General features: G+C 44.5%; 1 protein-coding gene and 2 long non-coding RNA genes across 3 annotated transcripts; 1 reads left to right on the forward strand and 2 right to left on the reverse strand.

Annotated features, from left to right (window-relative positions):
• Positions 1 to 568: 568 nt before the first annotated feature.
• Positions 569 to 3,488, forward strand: LOC140263543 (uncharacterized). Its single transcript, XR_011905920.1, has 3 exons — positions 569 to 742; positions 1,533 to 1,594; positions 3,368 to 3,488. It is a non-coding gene; the product is annotated as an uncharacterized lncRNA (long non-coding RNA).
• On the reverse strand, positions 1,282 to 5,138 carry LOC140263542 (uncharacterized). The gene is made up of 3 exons (XR_011905919.1): positions 5,012 to 5,138; positions 3,399 to 3,483; positions 1,282 to 2,079 (listed from the first exon to the last, which is right to left on the reverse strand). It is a non-coding gene; the product is annotated as an uncharacterized lncRNA (long non-coding RNA).
• An 11,356-nt stretch (positions 5,139 to 16,494) lies between these two features.
• On the reverse strand, positions 16,495 to 19,478 carry LOC140263450 (uncharacterized). Its single transcript, XM_072358336.1, has 4 exons — positions 19,453 to 19,478; positions 19,184 to 19,268; positions 17,964 to 18,031; positions 16,495 to 17,127 (listed from the first exon to the last, which is right to left on the reverse strand). The coding sequence occupies exon 4, from the start codon at positions 17,104 to 17,106 to the stop codon at positions 16,495 to 16,497; it is 612 nt and encodes a 203-aa protein (XP_072214437.1). The 5' UTR covers positions 17,107 to 17,127; positions 17,964 to 18,031; positions 19,184 to 19,268; positions 19,453 to 19,478.
• Positions 19,479 to 24,682: the final 5,204 nt, after the last annotated feature.

Consider the following 24,682-nt stretch of genomic DNA (forward strand, 5'->3'; position numbering starts at 1 on the left):
TTGTGATGTTTTGTCATGGCAACTGCTTTATTATTAAAGAGCAGCTTCTTTTAATATGTGGTCACCTGGAAGATAATCTTATACACCTGGAACTGCTCTGCTAAGGGGGTCCCAGTGTGCTTCTCTCTTGAAATCAAGATGATTGGAAGCAGCCGTCTGTCTTGATTGTTAAAAAGCGACCATTATCATACAAAAGAAAAGCAACTCGATCTTGAAAATCATCTGTTTACTAAAATAAAATACCCTGAGTAAATATGGAGGTAAATGTATGTGAAATCATGACCTTTTTTCTTTTTTCCCTATCCAGATCAGGGTTATTACAGAGTCTTGGGGAATGTAACCCAAGTAATATACTATTAACACTGTATTAACATACCACGTTACATGTGTAATACCTGGGAAGGTGCTGGTGAGGCACCCCAGCTGCCTTTTGTTCTGCGGAAATCTTGGGATGTTTCTGGGTGGGTATAATTGCCAGAATGACGTAGTATTTCCTAGGCACAAAGAGACTGTGCTTTAAATAAGCCAGCACACGTATGTAACCATTAGAGAAGAAGGAAATCAAAACAATCTTTAGAATAAATAACAGCACACGAAGTTGCTTGTTGATGAGCAGGATACAGTTGACTTCCCAAGTAGCGTCTGCCTGGAGGGACTCACTGCTGGCACCAGCTGGACAAACACAGAAGTAAGGAGCTGGTGCTTCAGGTCTCCAGATGACTGCTAATATTCATGAACGAAGGTTGGTTGTTTGCTTGTTTGTTTTCCAAAAGCAGGCTGGGATAGTTTTAATGCAGACATATGAAGAACTGCAACCTGTCAGAAGACTTCCATATAGTAGGGCTATATGGGCCATATAGCTGGATATATAGGGCCATATAGCTCCATATAGGGCTGGATACACACTAAAACATAGTGTTCTATAATCTTGAGGCATATACCTAATTTCCCCTGGACATCAAGTTGTGACTGATCTGGGAAGAGGGTCTTGGACAGCTTCTGTTCCTCTGTATGGCAGAGTACCTCCAGGAGAGCATTGCAAATGAGTAGCAGAGGAAAAAGGAGATTCAGAAGGCCAATGGTTTGATGCAGCAGCCTTTTAATGTGAATGCAGAGTGAACATTTGCAGAAAGAATAATGCGGTCTAGAAAAGCGTATATTTCTAGAAACAAGGAAAGCTAGAACCAGTTACCCATTCCAGTGTGGTGCATTTCATTAAGATGTTCTTTTTTTTTTCCTCATTTTTTTTGCTGACATTCAAAATCCTTAGGTATGCTTGGTTTTGTTTGTTTAAATCACAAAGTCAAACCGTGTAGAGGAAGTTAAAAGCACAGATGTAAGATGCAAAGCCACAAGAATAAAGAAAGCATTAATCTAAGCTAAAGCACTATACAGGAATTAGAAGCAAGGTCCTGATTTTGGGGCGCTTCCCTCTGCAGTAGGAAGAACCTTGAAAGCTATGCTTGTAAATGATGATCCGTATCCGTTCACTCCTTTGCTTGCTGTTTTCCTGTGATTGTTCTCTGCTTTAGGCTGATTAGAGCTTCTTGCAGAAGCCTCTCTGGCAAGGATGCTTCCACTGGGTGGAATAAGTGTAAGAGCGCTCTGGCACACACTGAGGCACGCACTGGGGCTCACACTGGGGCACACATGGAGGTGGGCACGGGGGTGGGCACGGGGCCGGGCATGGGGGTGGGCACGGGGCCTCACACTTTGTCACAAGCTTTGTGGCACAGGGCTCAGCACAGGGCACAGCACAAGGCACAGCACAGGGCAGTGCACACTCAGCCCCCTTCTGTGTTGATCCGATGGCTACACCCGATTCCAGGGCACCGGCCAGCTCGGCTGACTCCGTAGAGCCCACGATGGTCTCTTGTGGGTAGGTGGTGAGGATGGGCCCTGGGATGGTGACGACCACAGGTGGTGGGAAGATGATGACACGGGAGTCAGGGCAGGCAACGACGCAGGGCTCACTGCAGGCAGCAGCGCAGGGCTCAGGGCATTTCCCGTTGCCTACAGCAGCACAAGGCTCCGTGCACAGGGTTTTCTCACAAGACATCGTTTAGCCGTGCTATAGACCTGCAAGAAAGGAGCAAATATTACCCCAAAGAAACAACAGGGCAGAGTCAGTGCTTGAGCTAAGCAAATGTTAACCCTGAAGAGACACCGTGGATTCTACGTCTTCTTGCTTTTAAAATAAAGGGCGGAGAAGTCATTTGGAAAACATAAAACTGTATTCTGAGCTGTCATTTCAAGCTCATGCAAATGGCAAGTAAAGGAGCTGGGCAATCTGTTGTTTTAGACTGAATGGAGTACTCTGCTTTTAGCCAAAGCGATTACCTATATTTTTTTTTGTCTAGCTGAGCAGCATATAAGAAAAGCCAAGGTGGGGTTCAATTTGACTCAAGCTATTTTTCTTGGATTTTGTTTGTTTGTTTTCGTTTTAGACACAATGCCAAAATAGACATTATTCACCTAAGCTTCTCCTGGCCCTTAAACCCTAATCCAGACATCTTCAGGCTCCCACCCTTTCAAGCTGTTTCCTTTTATCCATGCAGTGCTCTTCAACTGACCTGCAACTCCCTCAGCAGAAATCAAAACCATGAGAAATGAATGCCTAAGAAATCAAACCCAAATGCATAACAGTATGAAACACATATACAGGTTAATATATGCTTTCACAGCCCGTTTAATGCTTTGCATAAGAGCAGTTTTTTTTGGTTTTTTTTTTGCATAAATGGTACAAAAATACCCAAAGCAACTCCTGGAGAAATACACACCTTATAGACATTCATTGTATTCCCATTTCTTCTGCAGAGCTGCATTTAGCAATGCCAAAATAGTGTCCTGGGCTATTCAGGACAAGTGCCCAAGAGGGTCTTAGGTTCAGCATTCCCAAATCCAGATCAGGAGATTTGCAGGGCCCCATCCATAAACATGCAGTGTCCTGAGGGCTGCCTCCGCTCTAAAGGGTGACTGCAGCCATCTCACTGCTTGTATTGCCTATCTCAATATTCACCCATCCTGTCTCTGCCCGAAGTTAGATACAAATCAGCAGCCATGAGGTCTGAGCAATGCTGCCAGATGCGTCCTGCTTGCTAAAATAAACCAAGGTTCCCTAAAGGCCTTATGCATTACATCTCCGTATAACAACAGAAGTAGATGTCTTTAATTTTATCCACATTTCAAATGCACTTTAAACCCTCGGTCCGCCACTGCCTTCAAATGAATAACAAGTAAATAAATTCCCGACAGTTGCACAAAATAGCAGAATATTAATGCGAAATCCAAGCCCCAAATAAACCCAGATATCTCAATAAAGGCTGATCTTTTGTTTGTTTGTTTTTGCTTTTTGTTTTCTTTTTAGAAAGAAGAAATTAGATCAGAATCCAACTTACTCTGTTCACCGAAGAGAAGTCACGAGAACCTGCTGGAAGGTGTCTGAATCATGGATGGTTTTATATACCGTCCTGGACCACCAGGCTGATGCAAGAAAATAACGTCATATTTGTGCATTAGGTTCCATTACTCCCCAAACAAAATTTGACGTGTAATTACAGTAATTGTTTTGCTTGCTGTTTGTGTTGATTACCCTATTCTAACCAGCATGTGACTTCAGCAGTCCCATCCCCGGATTCCTTTCATTTCAGGGTTTTAAGCATCAAACCCATTCTTGAAGCTCTGAGAACATGAAGGCAGCCTATAGCAGATAATCCTGGCTTGCACACAACCCCGGCCATGCTGCAACAACTCAGAGCCTCTGTGGGACTCCATTGCTTTGAAAACAGGGATTTGTTTTCCTTCCCTAAGCATCTTGACCTCCAAGAATGCATAAGAGCCTAACCTAATATTAGCAGTAAATGTGCTTGCTAGTTTGAAGCTAGTTAGGGCATGTTTACAGAAACTCTAGTCACTGTATGACTGTAGTGTCCAGGATTGCCTTGGAGAGACACTCCTGGGGCCAAGCATTGCCTGTGGTCGCTCCTCACTTCATGCTGGAGTCTCTTCCAAGCAGGGATGCTTTACAGTGCAAAGGCTTGGTGTGGCAGCAGCCTCAGCCAAACCCAGGAAGAAACACAAGGGGAGAAAGCTCCCTTTGGTGACAGCAGGATCTAGGAACTGCTCAGTCAGGTTTGGATTAAATCACCGTCTCTCCGATCCCTTCTCCAGTGGTTATGGTCACAGTTGCATCAGAAAAATTCCTAAATGTGGAGACCTGAGCGTGCCTGACCTGGTTAAGGGAGCAGAGTGCTGGCAAAGCAAGCAAGGCTGCAACATCCCCACTTACCACGTAGGCTGGCCAAGGACAAGAGCACCACTGCTTTATTTAAGGTTGCTCAGGAAGGCTTTGGTGATTCAGAGTCTGTGCCCAACTTGACCTGCTGTGCTGAACGGCATCTCTCTGTGTTTGAGGCACAGTCCCAGCCCCCTCAGATGACATAATCCTATTTAATTTTGTAACTATGGCCTGTTTTGGAAAGGTGAATATTTGGCCAACGTATTTTAAATAGTATGATTAGGCTAACAAATGCAGAGCTGGCTTTTAATCAAAACAAAACAAAACAAAACAAAGAGATCCCAATTCCCAAGGTGCTTATCATTGCTTGAATCAGAGAATCACATGGGTGGCCCTGACATATATATTTTAAAGTGACGCTATGATTCAATACTGTGGAGTTTAATACTGGCAGCCTGTTATTACCTCCTAACGCCACAGTACTTTGCATGTATAAACCATTAGTGGGTGTTTGCAAAGCTGTCTGAAAGCATTTCCTCAGAACATTTCCAATAAGTGCTCTTGCCTAGAGGATCCTCTGAAATCCCTTTGCTTCCAAGAGATAATTGATAGCACAGAAGTTGCAACATCACTAATAAAGGAAAATATATACATATGGGTATTGGAGGGGGGTGAGGGGAGGGGAAAATTAGGAACCCAGAACCATTAAGTGTGTTCAGGCACCCTTTGCTTGGATGGACCCAAGAGCATGGTGGCAATCAGAATTATTCTTACCTGGGCAGAGCAGCAGCTGCACCTTTTACCCACTGTTCTGAAGCTGTTTGAGGGATATGAGATGTGATGCTGAGAGGGGATATCAATGCATTCTACCCAGGCACAGCCTGACATGTCAGCCTCTGCACCTTCAGAGAGCAGAGCCCGGCATCATCCCATCTCCTTATAGTTCTGAGCCAACCTCCTGCTCTCTGCTGGTGCACAGCCCACCTGGCAGCCTCTTCCTGGTGCTTTCACCTGTGCCCATGGCTTCAGGATCCCTCCAGCCCTCAGCCTCAATCTCTTGCCCTCAGCCTCCTGCCCACAGCCTCAGGTCCCCTTCAGCCTCAGCCTCTTGTCCCCCAGGACCCCTCCAGCTTCAGCCTCCCTTCCTGCAGAGCCCACAGCAGGAGCAGTGCTGCAGTAGCCTCCTTCGACTACCCAATCTCTGGGAGTAGCTCTAGAGGGAGCACCTGAGCCCAGCTCTTGCATCCCTACATGCATTTATTCTCCTGGTGATCATCTGTTTATGTTTTTACAGGCAGCAATGACAAAGTTGTTGCACAGTCACCGTTGGGAGAGGATTTTTTGGATAACTCAGAAGCTAGAGAAGTAACAAGTGTGGTTGTGAACAGGTAAACTACATGGATGTGAGTTGCTCGAGGAGGAGAGCATCCTTCAGAAACTGCTGAGCACTCCAAAGGGCGTGAATATGTATGTCTGCACCTCACTGCTCCTGCAGCTGGGAGGGAGTTCTTTCCCCCTCAAACTAGTTTTGCTCTTCTTTGTTGCACTGCAAGCCAATGACTTCATCTCCTATTATCCCATTGGACATAAAGGGGTTTTTACTGCCTTTCTCCTTGAAGAAATGTTGTACAATTCCATATCCCTTTGTGTGAGCCTCTCTAAAATAAGCGAATCAAAGGTGATGGATAGTTTATGTGAAATAAGATCAAGAATAGTTGCAAATAACGGTGGGCAAAGGGGAGATCTCTCCAAGTAGGCTGTGATTAGAGAAGGAAGAGCATGCAAAAAAAAAATGCATTATAACTACAATTAGCAATTGAAATAAATTGGCAGGGCTGAATGATTTGCTGGTTTGAACTGTCCAGAAGTTCTTTCTGGGACAAAAGCAGAGTGAGTGGATTGGTATGAACAGATTCATAAGGATGAGTCATGTTATTATGGGAAAGTATCCACATAGGAATTAAGCGGAGCACTTAGTTAAGCCAGAACCCAAGAGCATATATATGCACACAAATCCCAATATCCAGAAATTCTTTAAAGAAATCAAAAAACAAAGCCCTTCGCATCAAGCCATTATTACATTATAATTGATTTAAACAGGTATTGTGGGTTCCTATTCTGAAGAGGAGCATGGCTGTCACTAGGCTGTATTTCTAAGAAGGCATTGGTTGATTTACCTCTTTGATTCTATGCTGCATGACTTTACCACAACTACCAAAGGATCTGGTGTAAGATTTATCAATCTCACCCATCAACCACAACACTTTGGTGTAATAAAGGGGTTTGAGTCTCATTTAGAACACTCACAATTTTGCTGAATTACTCAAAAGGTGACTTGAAAACGCGGATTAAAAGGAGAGGAAAAAAAAACAGAGAGTTGAGTTTGAATGCAAAATAGTTTTAATGACAGGAAAGTACAGTGCACATATGGTGAAGGCAGTCACAGAGCACACAGGACATTCCCCTGTGAGCTCAGTGCAGCCCAGAAATGGGAGACATTGGCTTTTCAGAAGTAACCACAGTTTCCCCCACTAGACCTGCGGAACCTGGAGGAGCTTCTGCCTCCATAGCAGCTCCCTATGCCAGAGGAGCGTCCACCCCCAAAGGAGCCCCCGCCGTAGGAGCTGCCTCCTCCGAAGCCACCTCCGTAGCAGCTCCTGGAGCTGATGGATCTTCTGCCTCCGAATGAGCCCCCGGAGCCAAAGGACCTGCCCCCTCCATAAGAGCCCCCAAAACCACCTCCATAGGAGCCCCCGAAACCCCCTCCGTAGGAGCCCCCTATTCCACCTCCGTAAGAGCTGCCTCCTCCATAGGAACCCCCAATGCCCATGGTGCTGCTCCCTCCATAGGAGCTGCCTCCTCCATAGGAGCCACCAGAACCAAAAGAGCCCCCTGATTCACTGGGGCCCAGTGACCCTGAGATACCCCCGATGGGTATTGGGAACGAGGTGCCCACGATGCTCTCCTGAGGGAAGGAGGTGAGAGTGGGGCCTGGGAAGGTGATGACCACAGGTGGGGGGTAGACAACAGCACGGGAGTCCCCACAGGAGGTGACACAGGGCTGGCTGCAGACGTTGGCATAGGGCTCTGGGCAGGTCACCTCGCAGGGTGCGGAGCATCTGCTGCTCAACATCTGTCCTCCTGAAGACATCTTTTTGTGATGCAGATATACCTGCAGTAGCGATTAAGGAGTTAAAATAGAAAATATCTGCATCTCTATGCTCTTGTAATGACACAAAACCTTGTGCTTCCTATAGAATAAATTCTTTTCTTACAACATGAGACTATTTTCTTACTCTGTTCTCTTATATTATTACTTATCTTCTATCCAGTCTGAAATATTATTGTTCAGTATGGCTAAGTCTAAACAACACAGATCCAAACACAACTTCTCTTGCAGTCTGGTGTAGCAGCCAGTGAGGAATAAATCTTTCCAAAGTACCTTCCTCCTGTTTTGGTTCTGAACCAGTGTTGGTTCTGATCAGTGTTTCACCGCTGGTTCTGTTGGAGTCCAATTTCTGCCTCACTGCTGTCAACTAATGGGTTCCCTTGGAAACGGATTTGTCAGACTTGTGTAGTTATAAGCAGAAATCAACTGAGGTTATTGCTTCTGCATTTGTGTATACACATCTCTAATTGCTGCCAAGTTGCAAGTTGTAACCTCCTTATCAAATTAAGGGGATTTAACTGTCCCCTTCACTTTGTAGTTTGGATGAACACAGCCTCACATTTGAAGCCTATTTATCTAACATTGACTACAGCTGAATGGCTACAAATATCCTAATATTTAACAAAACCAACATTTCTGAGCATCACAGAGTGCTGCCATAGAGTCCATTCCCCAGTTAAACAGCAATAGAAGCATCTCAGTAACTGTAAAAGAACTTAAGGAGAAATACTTACCCGGCTCACGGAGAAAACCTGATGAAGTGAAGTCGCTGGTGAACCTGGAAGAAATGCAGTGCTTTTATACAGCCCTTCCAACTGCTAGCAGGATATGCAACACGCTCCCGCACATGGGGCATAGTAGTTAACCAGCAAAGCATTTTGCTGTATAAGCTACTTCTAATTGTAATAATTGTTTTGATAACTGATAATGGCTAATAAATCAGCCTCCAATCATTCTATTCTCAACACGCCCTTTGTCTTACTGTAATCCTTAAATAGTTTTTTTTTTTTCTATTCGTTTTTATGACTAGTGCCATCTCCTGACCTCATTTGAATTGCAGCCGCAATGCATTGATCTCTGTTTGCTGACCAAGGTGAAGACATCCGTCTTTAGGAAGACAAAGACAGGAGTTTTCCTTTGTCAGGGGGAAACGTTTTCTGTTCTGCAGAAGGTTCTGTTGAAATCCAGAATTGCAAATAGTTGGGAGAGTCGTGAATTTCATCCCTGCAGCTCCTCAGATGGGGCAGGTCAGTTCTCCTGTCTAACATCCACCCAAATAACTGCTTACAGAGGAGCTTCATCAAACCTACAGTGTCATCCAATTAACTACAAAGGAAGCACTGCGTGAGAACGTTTAATGTTTTTATTGCTCTCCTTCTTTTGTCACCTTCCAGGAGAGCTGTGATGGTTTAGCAAGACGGATGTTCTCCAGGAGGCATCACTAGGGAACAAATAAAGACTTTTTTGGGGCATGGAATGGATGCGTGTGGAGTGTGTGTGAAGGTGGTTTTAAGGTAAAACAACTGTAATGGTCTTGAGAATGGGAAAAGACTCTTATTATACTTTATTTGATGAAGAATACCCCAGCTGTATTTCTGGAATAGTGCTTGGAAGTCTCAGCAGACAAAGCTTAGAGTCCATAAATAGGAAGAGTTCTCTCCATGCAAAATCTCCTTTACCAATAACCACGGGGAGATGATCAGATGTGATCGACCTTTTTGTGGGGTTGTAACAAGCATCAGGTAGATACAAGCCAATGGTATCAAACATCCAACTTCAAGTGCTTTGCCTGAGTCCAAATCACCTGGAGTAATTGTCAGCTTTGGTTTGGGAAGAGAGCAACCACAGACGGTCTGAAACGAATTGGTTTGGTTTCCATCCTGTTCCACTTGTCACGCTGCACTTAATGTTTCCATCACAGGTTTCCTGTGTTTTCAAACACCATTAGAAAATAGAGCACGAAGAGCTTATACAGTGAAAACCTTGCATCAGAATGCAAACGAGTTCTGTCAGGCATCAGTGGGCAGCTCCTGATGTGACAGTTTTTGCTAGTCAGCAGTTCTTGGTTAGCTGCTCAGTTAATGTCAATTGTCTACGGTTGAGAAATACCAATTTACATGGACGACCCTGGGCACTGCCTTCTGCTTCTTCCCATCACTGGTGAGTGGCAGCATTCTGTTTGCCACCCAACTGTTGCCATCCCAATTTTGATGAAGAGAAATGGAATATTACATGTGAATGCGGTTTATCAGCTGGATGGAGTCCTTACATAGAATAGTAGAACCATTCCCATTTCAGTTTCAGTGAGGGCCGGGGACAATATCAACTGCTATGTGAACCTGTCATGGTCAGAGAATAAACTCAAACTCATTACGCTTGTAAAATGCTTGTAACGTGACTTGGAGTTGAGAATAAAGTTGTGATCACATCACTTAAGAGAACAATTAGAACAATTAACGAAACAATCCATACAGCAAAACACAGTTTGGCAATAGCTGGGAAGCTCTTGCACAAAGCGTGGCTCACATCCTACTGGTGGTCTGAGAAGGGATATAAATACGAGTGCTCTGAGCGCTGCAGTCTCATCCACATCCACTCTTCATCTACACTTCTCCAGACCTGGTGAGTTGGATCTCCTTCATTCTCTATAGGAAGCTTTAGGAAACTATTTTCTGTACTTAGTTCTTATATGGGAAGTGTGCTGCTAAGCTATGTTGCTCCCTTCTAGTTTCTATTGTCATTTTAAGGCATGTCTTTGTAGATACAGCTGCTTAACAGTAAGACTGAATTCTTGCAGACGCTCTGATCAGTTCAGTGTTATCAGATCACTCCAGAGCTATGCACTGTAAACCAACAAAATCTACAAGTTCTTCTAAAGACTCATAGATTTTTGGCTGTGCTTTCCATGTTCATCTCCACATATTTCTAGAGCAGCAGGGAGTAAATTGCAATAGGTGCAAGGGAGATAAATCTGAACCTTTCTCAAATCATCTTTCACCTTTTTTCCCATGCTGATGCAAAACTTCAGTGCTGCAAGCTTTTTTCACTCCAGCTTCTGAGCCCCGTCCTCCTGTTTTATGTCTTGCTGCAGGTGTATCCGCGTCACAAAAAGATGTTTTCAGGAGGACAGATGATGAGCAGCAGATGTTCTTCACCCTGCGAGGTGACCTGCCCACAGCCCTTTGCCAACGTCTGCAGCCAGCCCTGCGTCACCTCCTGTGCGGACTCCCGTGCTGTCATCTATCCCCCACCCGTGCTCATCAACTTCCCAGGCCCCATCCTCAACTCCTGCCCGCAGGAGAGCATCGTGGGCACCTCAGTCCCATCGTCCATTGGGGGCTTCGGTGAATCAGGGGGCTCCTTTGGTTCTGGTGGCTCCTACGGAGGAGGCAGCTCCTATGGAGGAGGCATTGGGGGTTCCTATGGAGGAGGCAGCTCCTATGGAGGAGGAATAGGGGGTTCCTATGGAGGAGGCAGCTCCTATGGAGGTGGTATGGGGGGCTCCTATGGAGGGGGTATGGGGGGTTCCTATGGAGGAGGCAGGTCCTTTGGCTCCGGGGGCTCATTCGGAGGCAGAAGATCCATCAGCTCCAGGAGCTGCTACGGAGGTGGCTTCGGAGGAGGCAGCTCCTACGGCGGGGGCTCCTTTGGGGGTGGGCGCTCCTCTGGCATAGGGAGCTGCTATGGAGGCAGCAGCTCCTCCAGGTTCCGCAGGTCTAGTGGGGGAAACTGTGGTTACTTCTGAAAAGCCAATGTCTCCCATTCCTGGGCTGCACTGAGCTCACAGGGGAATGTCCTGTGTGCTCTGTGACTGCCTTCACCATATGTGCACTGTACTTCCTTTTCATTAAACTTATCTTGCATCCGTATGTTCGCCTCATGGTTTTCTTTGTCACCTTTTCACCTTGAAATCTCTTTGATTATGAAAGATGTATTCATGCAGCTGGCTGACAGCCGAGCACTGGTTGCTTAAATCTTTAAGAGAAAATAACTTTTTTCTCTGCCATCTCCAATAAAGCTTCAATTATTTATTGATTTGACTGCTATTTTCACCTTAACTTTGACAGAGATATAGAGGCTACATTTTCAAAGTGGGAATGGGGACTGAAGACAGTCATACTCTGTGATCTGTCTCTGCTGACAGATTCCATGTTTCAGCTCATCCTTCACAATTGCCCAAACATGAATTATTCTATAGTTCAACAAGAAATATATATATATAAAAGCAAGAAAATCTTTGCTTGGTTCAACCATATATTTTCCAAGCAACGTCGACCAAAAATAGGACAGCCTGGCTTAAATGTGCCTTTAGCATTCAATAGACCTGTCTTGAAAATTCACCCATCAATCTCTTTGCATTTCTACTGCCAGCAGTAACTACAGAAAACAAAAAACAGGGCATCATTTCTCAGTCTCTTGTTACTCATCACTTATGAAACTCTCCTTCTCACGCCACTGTGAACTGAAAGCAATTATGCTGTCATATAAATGTGGCCCACTGATAATACCACGGTGAAAGAAAATTCCTAAGTTGCTTCTCCAATTTATCCTGCAAATACAAAGTGGTCAATCTCAGACGTCGAATCAGGCATATAACAGAACTGTGTGGGTTAGAAAGGACCTGCAGAGGTCACTGAATCCAACCCCCCTGCAAAGCAAGCTCCCTACAGCATGCTGCACAGGTAGGTATCCAGGTATTGAGTCATCAGCTTCAGACACCTCTGCGCCCTACAGAAATGCAATCCCAAACTGCTTTGCATATTTAATTTTGAGTGCCTCATTCAACTATCCATTTTCACAACACCTGTATTACTTAAGCAATTACTATCATATTACCATAAAAACGCATAATTGCCACTCATAGGTGACATTAAAAGCTCTAGGAAGCTTTTAATGAACTAGTGGAAAAGATAGGACCAAAACTGTCCGTGGGAGAAAGAAAAACTGAACACAATCTGATTGTAATTCTTCTTGGAATGAGATGGCAACACAGCATGAAGCAGAAGCCTTCTCACTTCCAGGGACATCTACAGCCATCACTGCCTGTGAGGAGCTGGCTTTCCACCTGGTGTTCTTATTCTGTTATGGTTTTATTGACAATCTCTGCGTCAGGCTTTTCCAATGACCTTTTATTTTTTTAACACTGGCATAATAAAAACAGGTATCTATTATCATAAGATGATTAACAGGAGCTGTCATTAATAAAACCAAGCCAAAAAGAGGTGTTGGCCCACATTTCAGAGGTATCGAGCAAGGGAGGCTCCCCCACTGACACAAAGGGTTTTCCCCATCTCCAAAGGAAGTCCCATCTGCAGGCTCATCTCCCAGGTCAATGCCTGGTCTATGCTCACAGTAATCCAAGAGGCCTGATTCTGCCACAGTGCTGGATCAACCCCTCAGTCAACAGAGTACAAGTTGGGGTGCAGAGAATGCTGACTCCCCCATCAGAAGTGATGCAATCTGGGAGGTATTATACCTAAACTCAAGGCTTGCAAATAATTTGTGGGGCTGACACATTGGTTAGGTGCCTTCCTGAAAGCCATTGTGGATAAACACACAGAGAGATCAACTCTTGTTTCAATCAGAATCATTAAGTTTGGACAAAAGAAAACTGCTGGGTGATGTAATTCACTAATTACAAACTGAAAGGAGAACAATTAGGAAGATTAGAATAATATGTTTTTGTGATAAATGACAAGAATTCAATGGACAATGGATGACCTCATATCCATCCTATTGTCTAAGAACATATATAACAGGGTATGGAACTAAGCAGTCTTCCATCCTTCCATCTCCACTGACATCTTCCTCAGAGACAACAGGGTAAGTCTGATCTCACTGCATGTCTTTGTACCTATAGATCACTTAGAATTTATGTATGTTTTCTTATCCTATAAGATGCCAGTAATTTTAGTAGTGTTGGAGAAAGAGAAGAGTAAAGGTCAATAGAAGAAATCTAAGATAAAGGGAAGAACAGAGTAGGGGAGATCCTCACTTTCTCCTTTCCACTGGAGATTTTCTTAGCTGTAAACCTTCTTGCAGTTTGACTTGGAAAAGGGAATGGATGGGACTTGTTAAAGCAAGTAATTGTATGAGCATCAGATAACTCAGTCTTAGAAAGCAATGCTTTCTGAGAGATTCTGTAGAATAAAAGACGTGGTTGGCACAAAAAGGAAGAAGTGAGAAGCCTTAAAAAGGGGTCGGTCAAGAAGAAAACCGTGGGGAAATGGAGACTAGAAGAGAGGCTTGAGCTAGAACATGGTGGGCAGCTGTTGGGAAGGATGAGATGCATGCAATGGAAACCTGTGCGTGATGGTTTCTTGACCTCACACTGTCTTTTGTAGCTACACCTCCAATCCTCAAGAAAAATGATGAACATCAGCTCTGAGTGCTTGCCCGCCTGCGAGGTGGCATGCACACAGCCATACGCCTGCAGCAGAAGCCTTGAGCCCTGTGTTACATCCTGTGGGGACTCGAGAGCTGTGGTTTATGCCCCACCAGTTGTCCTCACCTTCCCAGGCCCGACCCTCGCCAGTTGCTCCCAGGAGAGCATCGTGGGAACTTCGATTCCCCAGCCATACGGTCCTGCAATCCAATATGGCTCTGAGGAATCCTATGGGATGGGGAGCTCCATTGGCATGTCAGGAAAGGGGGTCTCCTTTGGGGCTGGGAGAGTGTCAGGGATGGGAGGTTACTTTGGATCTCAGGGTTCTGTTGGGTATGGAGGCATGTCGGGGATGGGGGGCTCCGCTTGGTGCGGAGGTGTGTCAGGGATGGGGGACTCCTTTGGGAATGGGGGCTCCTTTGGGTTTGGGAGCTCCTCTAGGATAGGGAGCTGTTACAGCAAGAAGTCCTACAGAAACCACCGTGGATCCCGCTTTGGAAACTGTGGCTCCTTTTAAGCAGCCTAAATGAATGCCTACAGACCACACGTCGACCTGGGAGATGAAAACACAAGATCTGAGTCTGCAGCTGGGCCTGGCTTCCAGAGATGCAAAAACCCTTTGTGTCAGTGAGAACCTCCCTTGCTTGAAACCTCCAAAAATGGGCCTACGCCTCATTTCCGTGCCATGCCTCATCTTCTATCAATAGCAGTTTCATGTAATCCCTTCTCTCTTCGCTTGTACACATGTATCATGTCTTTCCTGGTGGAGTGGAAGTGTTTTGAGACTTTGAAAGTGGGACTTTTCTGCCAAGATTTCAGCCTTACCTTACAGAGTACAGTGCCTTTCTTTTTTATCAATGCAGACCTTCCGTCTGCCTTTGGACTGTGTAGGAGACCATTATCAGACTGCACTCTTCCATTCTGTAATGCTTACTTCATGTCATATTAAAAGTCTTGTTGAATTATAGCCTTGGGTTTCCAGTTTTCCTTTTTCTCTCCTTCTGCTTTACCAACTAGGCTGAGAGAAATCAAACTCAAAAGGAGTCAATATAACTCCATGTACACGAATAGGAGTGGAATTCAATGTCCTAAAGCTGCATGTGAGCACCAATCTCACTGTTTTTCACCTGCCCAGTAAGACATGCAAGATGAAATAAGACTATCGGATCTAGAGGATTGGAGGTGGAGCCAGGAATGTCTATATAAACTATTTTACATGTGGCATCAGTGAAGGCTGTGCCTCACACTTTTCTAATAGGAGTTACACCCCTCATGCAATTCTTACTCAATAATCTGAGGAACGAAACTCTGAGTAACAGGAGTGAAAACTGCTGGGGCACTGCTGCCTCAGGGTGGAATATTCCTGTGCTAAAGCTGAAGGCAGAGCACCAGGTCCAAAACTCCATCAGTACTTTTGGACCCTGGTTCTCACACACATACAACAAACACATGCACCCCTGTACGTGCCCTCAGCCTGCAGCTCAGAACAACACTCTTGCACTAAGAGAAGGAACGTCTATCCAAACAAAAGCAATCTTGCTTTCCATGCAATCAAAATATGTATTATTGCCTAATTCTGTGTGCACTGGTCTGACCAGCAGAACATCATGGTTTACCTCAATAGACTTCTAATAAACAAATGCTAGGAATCATAATTCCACCAAAGCTCTGTTAACAGTACAGTACATTGCATGCATAAACCCACAGTATAAGTATAGGAATCAGAATATTTCACCAGACACTTCAGGATCCTTAATTCTGAGAGAACATGGGGACATCCTTGTAGCTGTTGCCTGAGGGATCCAACCGCGATGTTCTTGACAAGATCCGATCATTTCCTGAATTAACACTCCAATTAAATCAACAAACCACAAGGATTAAGACAATCAAAGTGAGGAAGTGAATGTTATGCTTGGCACAGCAGCCCATTCTCAGCCTACGCATGAGCCCATTCTTGTGAGCAGCAGCACAATCAAAACAGCTCCGAATGACTGACATTGCCATCCAGGTGAATTTCTAAGCTTCAAACTTATCTTGGCTTTGAGGAGGAGCTGCAGCAGACCCCCTCCAGAGGTCCTTACAACACAAACTAGTCTATGATTCAGTTCTATTTATTAGGATGTATACAATGGAAAGGGGAAAGTTACTCTAAGGAAGAGTAAGTGACAACGATATCAACTGTAATTATGTCCCTAATGATAGTCACTGATGCACAAAATTAAGTTATTTCAGACTGGTTTGTAGCTAAGGAACCGCAGCAAAATGAAAGCCAGAAGACCATGCTATGATGCAACAGGGTTTTAATAGAAACAAGATGTGGAATACATTCTTGTAGAATGAGGCAACACAGAGAAAAAGGATGTAATTTCCATTTCAACAAGGACTGCAATCGATCAGGTGTTCAGAAGAACACAGGGTTCACAAGGTGTTCTCGCAGTCAGAAGCATCCACAGTCAAGTCCCATTGTTTTACCCTCTTCAGGTTCAGAAAGATCAAAACATAACATGAGCAAACGACAAAGTGAGGCAACATTGGGATTTTAAGCCTTAGACAAAACATAGCACAAAGAGATGCCAAGCAACCCCAGCTCCTACTGACTTCAGCTGGAGAGGAGGCTGCTTGACACATCTGATTTCTAGCCCTATATGTTAACCATTGGTTTATATCTTATCATTTCTTCAGTCATTACTCTGTCTTAAAGACTTAAAATGGCCCACAGTTTCCATAGCGGTACCTATAGTACCTAGAATAAAATGGGAAATAATTTCTACCAAATCCTGAATAAAATGAGCTTCGGTAATAGCCTCCCAAACGAGAGAATCCACCACCACATGAGCCCTCCCCACCATATGAACCACCTCCTATTCCACCATAAGAGCCCCCAGAGCTATGGGAGCCAATCCCACAGGATCCACCTCCACCATAGGAGCTGCCTCCACCATATGAGCCACCTGAGCCCATGCCTCCACCTCCAGAGCCCATGCTTCCACCTCCGGAGCCCATTCCTCCACCTCCAGAGCCCATTCCTCCACCTCCGGATCCCATGCCTCCACCTCCAGAGCCCATGCCTCCACCTCCAGAGCCCATTCCTCCACCCTCAATTTCAGGTATGGCAGTTCCCACGATGCTTTCCTGGGGACACGAGCTGATAATGGGTCCTGGGAAAGTCACAACAACGGGTGGTGCGTACACAATTGCTCTTGAATCTCCACACGTGGCAATGCATGGCTCGTTCCGAGAGTCGGTATACGGTTGTGGACACGTCACCTCACACGGCTGAGCACAGCGGAAGCTTATCATCTGTCCATAGGACATCTTTCCGGTAGGCAAGTCAACCTGAAAGGCACAGAGTGCACTAGCCTGGTGGTTACAACTAGAGAAGTGAAAGAACAAATAGTGTAACAGCAACGTGGGTCGTGTATGTGTTGAATGACAAACATCTGAACAGATGCTAATATACAAACAGTGAGCAATTAAAATAAAACAAACCACCATTTCTAAGGAAGAGTCCGTTCCATCCTAAAGAAGACTTGTGCACTGCACATCTCTCCAACCAAGTGAGAGGAAGCACTGGGTAGAGACTTCTAGTCAACCTCCATTACTCTCTACGGCTCTATTGCCCCATAGTGTATTCCTGAATAAGACTCTATCCTTTATTTCACATCACTGGCTTTTGTAGGGTTGTTTGCTTTTTTTTATCCTAGGAGTCAGAGCTATCCTGATACTGTTGGAGTCTTCTCTCTCCTTAGAAATCCTCTTTAAAAGATCCACTACTTTAGACTTTGATGCTTAACACCAGTTCCCTTAACAGCCAAAAGGCACGAAAGGCCAAAACTACAACAATACTTAATTTGGAGTCTAGATGTAGAAATAATGGTAGAAAACTGCAATAAGAAGTAGTCAGAGAGATGATGTTGAAGAAGAAAAAGCTACACACATATGTGGGATGAGTTGGCTCAAAGTAGCAATATCATTCAGATTCAGAACTGGGAACCCTCTTCCTAATTCTACTGTAAAGCTCTTGTAAACTGCAGTATTCATCTTAACAACTGACACGGTCTCCTAATCTCATACTGTATATGAACAAGTGGATAGGTTATATAACCACAGATTAATGCTACCTATAAAACCACATCTATAATTCCAAACAGACGCAGTTATATTGGACTTACCCAGTCACCAAGAGGAATAAGTCAGCAGAGGCAGCTAAAGACACCGGAGTTACGAGCACTTTTATATGCTGTCATAGAGAAGAGAAATTAGGAGACACCTTTACGCAATCATTCCCTACATCTTGTGAAACAGAATGTTTTCCCCAGCGATGCCATCCTTTGTTGCAACTGTTTTGATATCAGCTTATGATTACTAGATCAATTTCAATCCCACACAGCATGTTATACACATCCTCCCCCCCCCCCCCCCTCCCCAACCTTTGCTGCTGGAAAATCTCATGGTAAAATTAGGTTGGTTATCCTTCAAACTGCTGCCATTGTAAGGGTTGCTCAGCTGGATACTCAATGAAACTCAGGATTGTTTGATGCGTTGGATAATAAACATCTTATGGAATTTTCTCCTTTAAAGGAAATATATTCACGTTCAGTATTTCATGCTAAAAAGACATTGGTGTCTGCGAATAGAGGTCCCAGAGAAAACATTACTTCAAATACAGGTCTATAACCTCAACCCAAATAAATTTACAAGGCCTGACAAACACGGATGCGATCCATTTGATCGCATTTACATCATTCACCTCTGAGTTATCTTTGCGTGGCAGATTATTAATGCCAAAACTAAAGTAAAGTCTTCCATATTTTGTGTGTTGTTTCTTTTCAATGTTTCGTGACCCCTAAATCAGAACAATAATCAAAGGAATGCATGCAGCCAATAGAGATGTGACAGCAATCTGCATGGTACAATGAGTCACATAATTTGTGGGAATGAAAAGTAACCAATAATTACAGTAATCGATAACAGAAGCAATTAAAGGAGTTACTAAACCAAATATTTTATAGAGAAAGATAAGGAGCTCAATACCTTTGAGTTCCTTGTTTTTAAGTACATACGTATATATGCACATACACAAACACACAACTCATTCAACTCATAGCTTCTAATTTACCTCCAGTGCTATAAGCAGAATATGGTGTTGGTTTGATTATCTATATGGTTATGACCAGTGCTTTTCCCTGGCAGTGTTAAGTGAGATGAATTCACGGTTTATATAAGGTTAAAAAAAATAAATACCCTTAAAAAAATAGACATCTGATAAGGCCTTTCAAGCCAAACTGTAGTCAACATTCTTACAAAAATATATAGAAAAGAAATGAGGGGTAGGGGGGAATGAAAATGCTATGGAGTAATTGGCAGTATTGCAGCATCCCTTTTACATTACCTGAATCTGTTATCTTACACCAAATAACTGTTTCATAGATGAAAAATATAAGCATCCTCCTCCACCAGATGAAAGCTAAATGTTTCTAAAATAGGAAGAAGAAAAATAAACACACAAAAAAAAAAAAAACCAAGCTAGGAACCTTATATTTCACCCTAAAGAATTTCTTGCTTTGCTTATAGAGCTGCAAACCAAACCACATAACCCAGCCATCTGTCTGGTAGAGGAAGCAAATAGCTGGTGCTCGTAATGTTAAGTTTAAACTCAACTCATGAAAAAGAAAACTCAAAATGCGGATGAAAAACATTGCTGTTTTTTGATGCTGTTGGTCTTTGCTGATTTTCTGGTTTCAGAAATCCCAGGGCAATACTCTGATGCTCACACATCTGCTTTGCATAGGAAGATTAAATCTTAAAGAGGAAGCCGCCTTAATTGCTATTGCCTTCACCTGTGCCATGCTATAATTTTCTAAATTGGTCTTAAGGTTCTTTTGTCTGAAAGGAAATGGCCTATCTTCTTATTGCAGATTGTAACAAAGCATTATCCTTAGCCTTCGTGTGTTTTTTTTCTACAGATTTTACCATAGCAATTCCTTGGTTGTGAAACAATGGGGTTGGCACAGGAGAAAGGAGGACACAGGGGTGAGAATCAGTCCCAGGTGGGCTTAGGTATCTGAAAATACATATTTCAGCTTTCTCCCATCCCATGCCTTGGCCTGCCTGACCTCCATCATAAATCTGGCTAATATGCAATATTAGAATTATAATGACAGGTTATAAGTATTAAGACTAATGATAATTAGGTGTGTCTAAATCCTAGATCCACCCTTCTGTATAGAGTGCCCTTAGACAGGTTAAGTAGCTTTTAGGTAGCAGTTAGCTCATAAAGTGATAATTGTCTGTGCCATGCAGGTGTCAAGAGAATGAGGGCTTGCAAGAAACAGTGGTGATGTGGGATGTTCAAGTGAAAATGAAAGGCGGCATCCTTGGTAGTAATTGGAAGAGCAGGGTGAGGCAGAGGTGCCCACATGCAGGGCAAAATGGATGGAAAGCACTGAAATATGCAGGTTCAGGCAGGAGAAGCGTGTTTGTGGCAGAGCATTGGAGTTGGGTTAAGGAGGAAAGAGGAAGAGTGAAGGTTAAATAAGCAGGAAGCTGCCATATTATCAGAAATACCGGGGTTTTTGCTAGGCTGTTTATCAAAATCTCTCAAGGTACAGCTTGGATATTACACAAACTTCTCCAGAAGGGATTGAGCTCCAAGTCCCTATGCTGAGAGGCTCAAGGCTTGTGCAAGGTGATTTGTTCCCAAAACCAAAGCTGTTTTCAGGCTTTGTACCTTTTTAATTTGTGCATCATCTTCAGCAGGTGAAAATGGGTCCTTGAACCCCATTGTGCAACTGGATTATCCCCAAACTCCTTGAACCCCTGGACTGGATGGGGTGGAGGTAGTGAATCAGATTGGGTCTTTGGGATTGGAAGCTCCTGGGAACCCCACCCTGTCGACGACCTCGTTACCAGCATTTTCACAACACTTTTTGCATGAGCCAAGCAAACAACATGGGCTTGTATGCCTACACTGCCTTCCATCTTATCAAGGGTGGGGAACCGAGGCCCAGTTCACAAGCTTATCCTTTGATGCAGCGATTGATCCATATCGGATCAATAAAGTAGGGCACATGCTAACATCAGCGACAAACAAGCAGATTTGGAAGAGTTACCATCTTGTCTAAGGAGCAATTCAGACTGCTTCAAATTCTGCCTTTTAGGATTCACTGGGTGAGCAGAACTGCCTTATATTGGAAGAGAGGGGTGGGTTCATGTGAGAATATACAGGTTTGAGGGGTTGGGTTGTATGCATGGGTTACTTGTCTTCGAGGTGGACATTCAGGTGAGCAGAGTGGTGTGAGGATGACAGCAGTGGATGGATGGATGGATGGATGGATGGATGGATGGATGGATGGATGGATGGATGGATGGATGGATGGATGGATGGATGGATGGATGGGTGGATGGGTGGATGGATGGAGGGATGGATGGATGGATGGATGGATGGATGGATGGATGGGTGGATGGATGGATGGGTGGATGGATGGGTGGATGGATGGATGGATGGATGGATGGATGGATGGATGGACGGACGGACGGATGGATGGACGGACGGACGGATGGACGGACGGACGGATGGATGGATGGATGGATGGATGGATGGATGGATGGATGGATGGATGGATGGATGGATGGATGGAGGGATGGATGGATGGACAAGTCAAAAGACAGTATCCGAGAGCCTGTCAGCTTCCCAGCAGGCAGGGCAGGGCAAGCCAGCATCCTGGCAGGAATCCCATCTGCTTTCACCTTGCTGTAAAGTTTCCTGCAATTCCTTTTTCCTTTGAAGTCTCTGGCAAAGCAGCTGTGTCTGTTTGCAGCACGAGGAACACACCCCGGTGTTCCCGGCATCTGCTCACAGCTCAGCAGCAATGGGGAATTAGCATTCAGCCAGCTGTCCCATTTCACTGTTGTTAAATAACTCTATACTTAAGCTGAGAGCATGTTTGCCTTCACATTTTTCTTTGCCTTGGGTTAGAAGGGGCTGTTAGCTTGCAAAAGATGTGGGCTGTACCTATGTGTTCCTGGGACTGAACAAGCAATGCATGTGCTTAAAACATGCACAGATCCTCAGTGGAATCGGGACATAGAATTGAGGGGGGAGCAGGTTATTTTTCTGAGCAAAAATAAGTCATAAGGGGTATTTCTCAGCACGTTGTCCCTTTTTTATCTTATCGCTTGCAGCTGCAGATTGAGCCAGGAGCTCTCAAAACCACAAAGTGTACAGAACAGGATGAGGGCTGAGTGAAAGCTGTGAGATGAAAGTAAAAATGAAGGCTCTTCCTGCATGGGGTTGGGGACACGCAGTGGGCTGATCATTTTCTCCCTCTGTGGGTGAGCAGTTTTCATGCTGGCCATGTGAATTGCACCCGAAGTCACGTGAGAATTTGGAGCTGAAGAGAAAGAAAATGAGGCAACCACAGTGATGATGCAGAATAACTTTAATGGGGAGGGAGAGGACAGGATGAGGCTGATAGAATAAATAACAGAGCAAAGGACACCATTCGAGATGCTGATACAGACATCCTCATGCTGCATTCAGCCTTCTGTATACCAGTGACATATTTCACCAAACAGTGCTTTTATTTTCTTAAATAAAGCTATAAATACAGTATTTCTCTCCTGCTAGACTTCTTCCCTGCAGTGAAGCTGAAAGGCAGAAGCAAACGGCATGTGTATATGTAACATATATTTGTTTATCAAAGGAAAAAGTGAAGTTCCTGATGACTAATGCCCCAAAGTGCAAGGACCGGTCTAACAAGCTTCAGCAAGGAAAGGGTTTGCAATCTCTTGTCTGACTCCATTTGTGTTGATTTTGAAACTACTGCTGCCTGCCTTTTGCTGGCAAAGCAGTGTAAAAAGAGCAAATTGTTCCTGAGAACGAGATGCTGGATGTTTCAATGCAATGGATGTTAATGCAAACTGGAACTTGGGGGGGCGTTTTTTTCTTGGCTGGATTGCCTACTGGCCTGAGAATGTGCTTGAGGAAAATACTATGAAACTAATGTAAAGCATAACTTCAAGAAGACATAGGTGAGTCTGCTTGGGATAGGCAGAAGGAATATATGATGCTTCTGGACATGCTGGTTGGGACCTGTACTGCTGTGCTATGCTTCTGAGGTCTCTACGTCTTCATTTGCTGCATCTATGTTTTCTGTTTCTGGTTTCTCCTTCTCTGCAGTGTGCTCTTGCTTCTCGTCCTCAGATGGTTGGTAGCATCTGTAGCTAGCTCTATTGCAAGGGTGCACCCAGTGGGAAGCAAACAAAGAAGAGCACCGTGGGGTGCACTGGGACATGGGTCTGGGGATGGATCTTTCTGCAGATGGCTCCGAGTGCAGGACTTCAGCTCCTACAGATGCCAGGGAGGCTGATGCACATCCATCTGGGACTGCAGAACTTCCCACCACTGTCTCCTGTGGGCACGTGGTGAGGATCGGCCCCGGGAACGTCACAACGACGGGAGGGGGGAATATGATGACTCTGGAGGCAGGGCAGGATACAACACAGGGTTCATTGGAACTGGTAGCAAGAGGCTGCGGGCATTGCACGGTGCAGGGATTGGAGCAGGGTCCTGCGTACAACCCGGCTCCAAAGGACATCTGGGAGCAATGGTGGCGAAGTTGTAGCACAGAGAGGGGATTTATGAAGCTCTGACACCTCGCCCAGCACCCTAAAACACAAACAGTGCAAGTGGTAAGAACCCTGCTCAGGTATTTCAACCATAGGGGCTGTGCATATAACCCCAGCCCAGGGTTCCCAACTTATTTCCAGTCCTCTTGTTCCACTCATCCTATCCTCAACACCATTTTCATCCTGTGATGGTTAAATCCTCCAGGTTTAACCCTTCTCTACCCCATTCAATTCCTCCCATTTGTCCACTGTCTGCTTCCAGCTGCTCCCCTTCTCCCAGCTACAGATCCTGGCTGGCAACTTCAATGCACTGCTGGTGCCACAAAGCTGCTCGTCATGCAGGACTGGGTGCTTGATATCCTTGCTCTGCCAAATGGAGGAATGCTCTGGGATCATTGTGGTGTCTGTGATAGAGCACACCCAACCCTCATTCATTGTAATAGGATTCTGCACCTCTGCTGAGATCGCACCAGGCACCGCATCAGTACAAAACTATTTAGGGGATCCCCTCACCCATCTCCTATGGCATTTCTTATCTGTCACTGCTCAGCATCAGATATTCCACATACAAGCATGGCTGTCATTGCACACCCCGCCTGAACATCTCAGTTCTTTTCCAGTCTTTAATGGAAAAAGTTATCCAAACTCTACCCGAATCAGGCTTAGAATATCATTCTTATCAGGTAACACGCAGATATATACAATTATTTAATAAGAAAATTACATTTCATTTTTAATAAGGATTCAAGTCTCCTCTGATGCATTTTTGAGGCTGAAAACAGCCCAGGTTTACAACCAGGTAATTTCTAGCAGACTTCTCTAGACAGAATCCCCCTTCTACTTTTAGAAACCAAAATGCTTTGCTGTTAAATCCCAGCTGATATTAAAGCAACGTCTTGCTCGATATAATTAAATAGAGGTGAATGGGACTTACCAGCTGTCCAGGAGGAAGTCAAGAGAAATGGCCAGAGGAGCTCTGAATCCTTTGAGTTTTATATTCCTTCTTCAACTTCCAGGAAGATGAGACATGTGCATGAGGTCTTAATTACTTTCCAAACAATTTTTCCCGCATGTGTAACACTTCTAATTACTATAATTATTTTAACATTGTTTACCAACATTATTCAATTCTCAGCAGGACATACTGTTACACGCTGCAGGGTTTCCCCCCTTGTGTATCTTTATGGTCTGAGTTTGTTGCTGATGTGATTCTCCCACTTCCGCCTGTGTTAGCGTGGGAATGCACTGAGCTCCAGTTTGT

The sequence above is a fragment of the Excalfactoria chinensis genome, chromosome 31 (assembly GCF_039878825.1).
Source record: "Excalfactoria chinensis isolate bCotChi1 chromosome 31, bCotChi1.hap2, whole genome shotgun sequence".
NCBI lineage: Eukaryota > Metazoa > Chordata > Aves > Galliformes > Phasianidae > Excalfactoria > Excalfactoria chinensis.

Bases quoted from the DNA above. Each gene is read 5' to 3' on its own strand.
- LOC140263450 (XM_072358336.1), bottom strand. From the start codon at position 17,106: ATGTCCTATGGACAGATGATAAGCTTCCGCTGTGCTCAGCCGTGTGAG.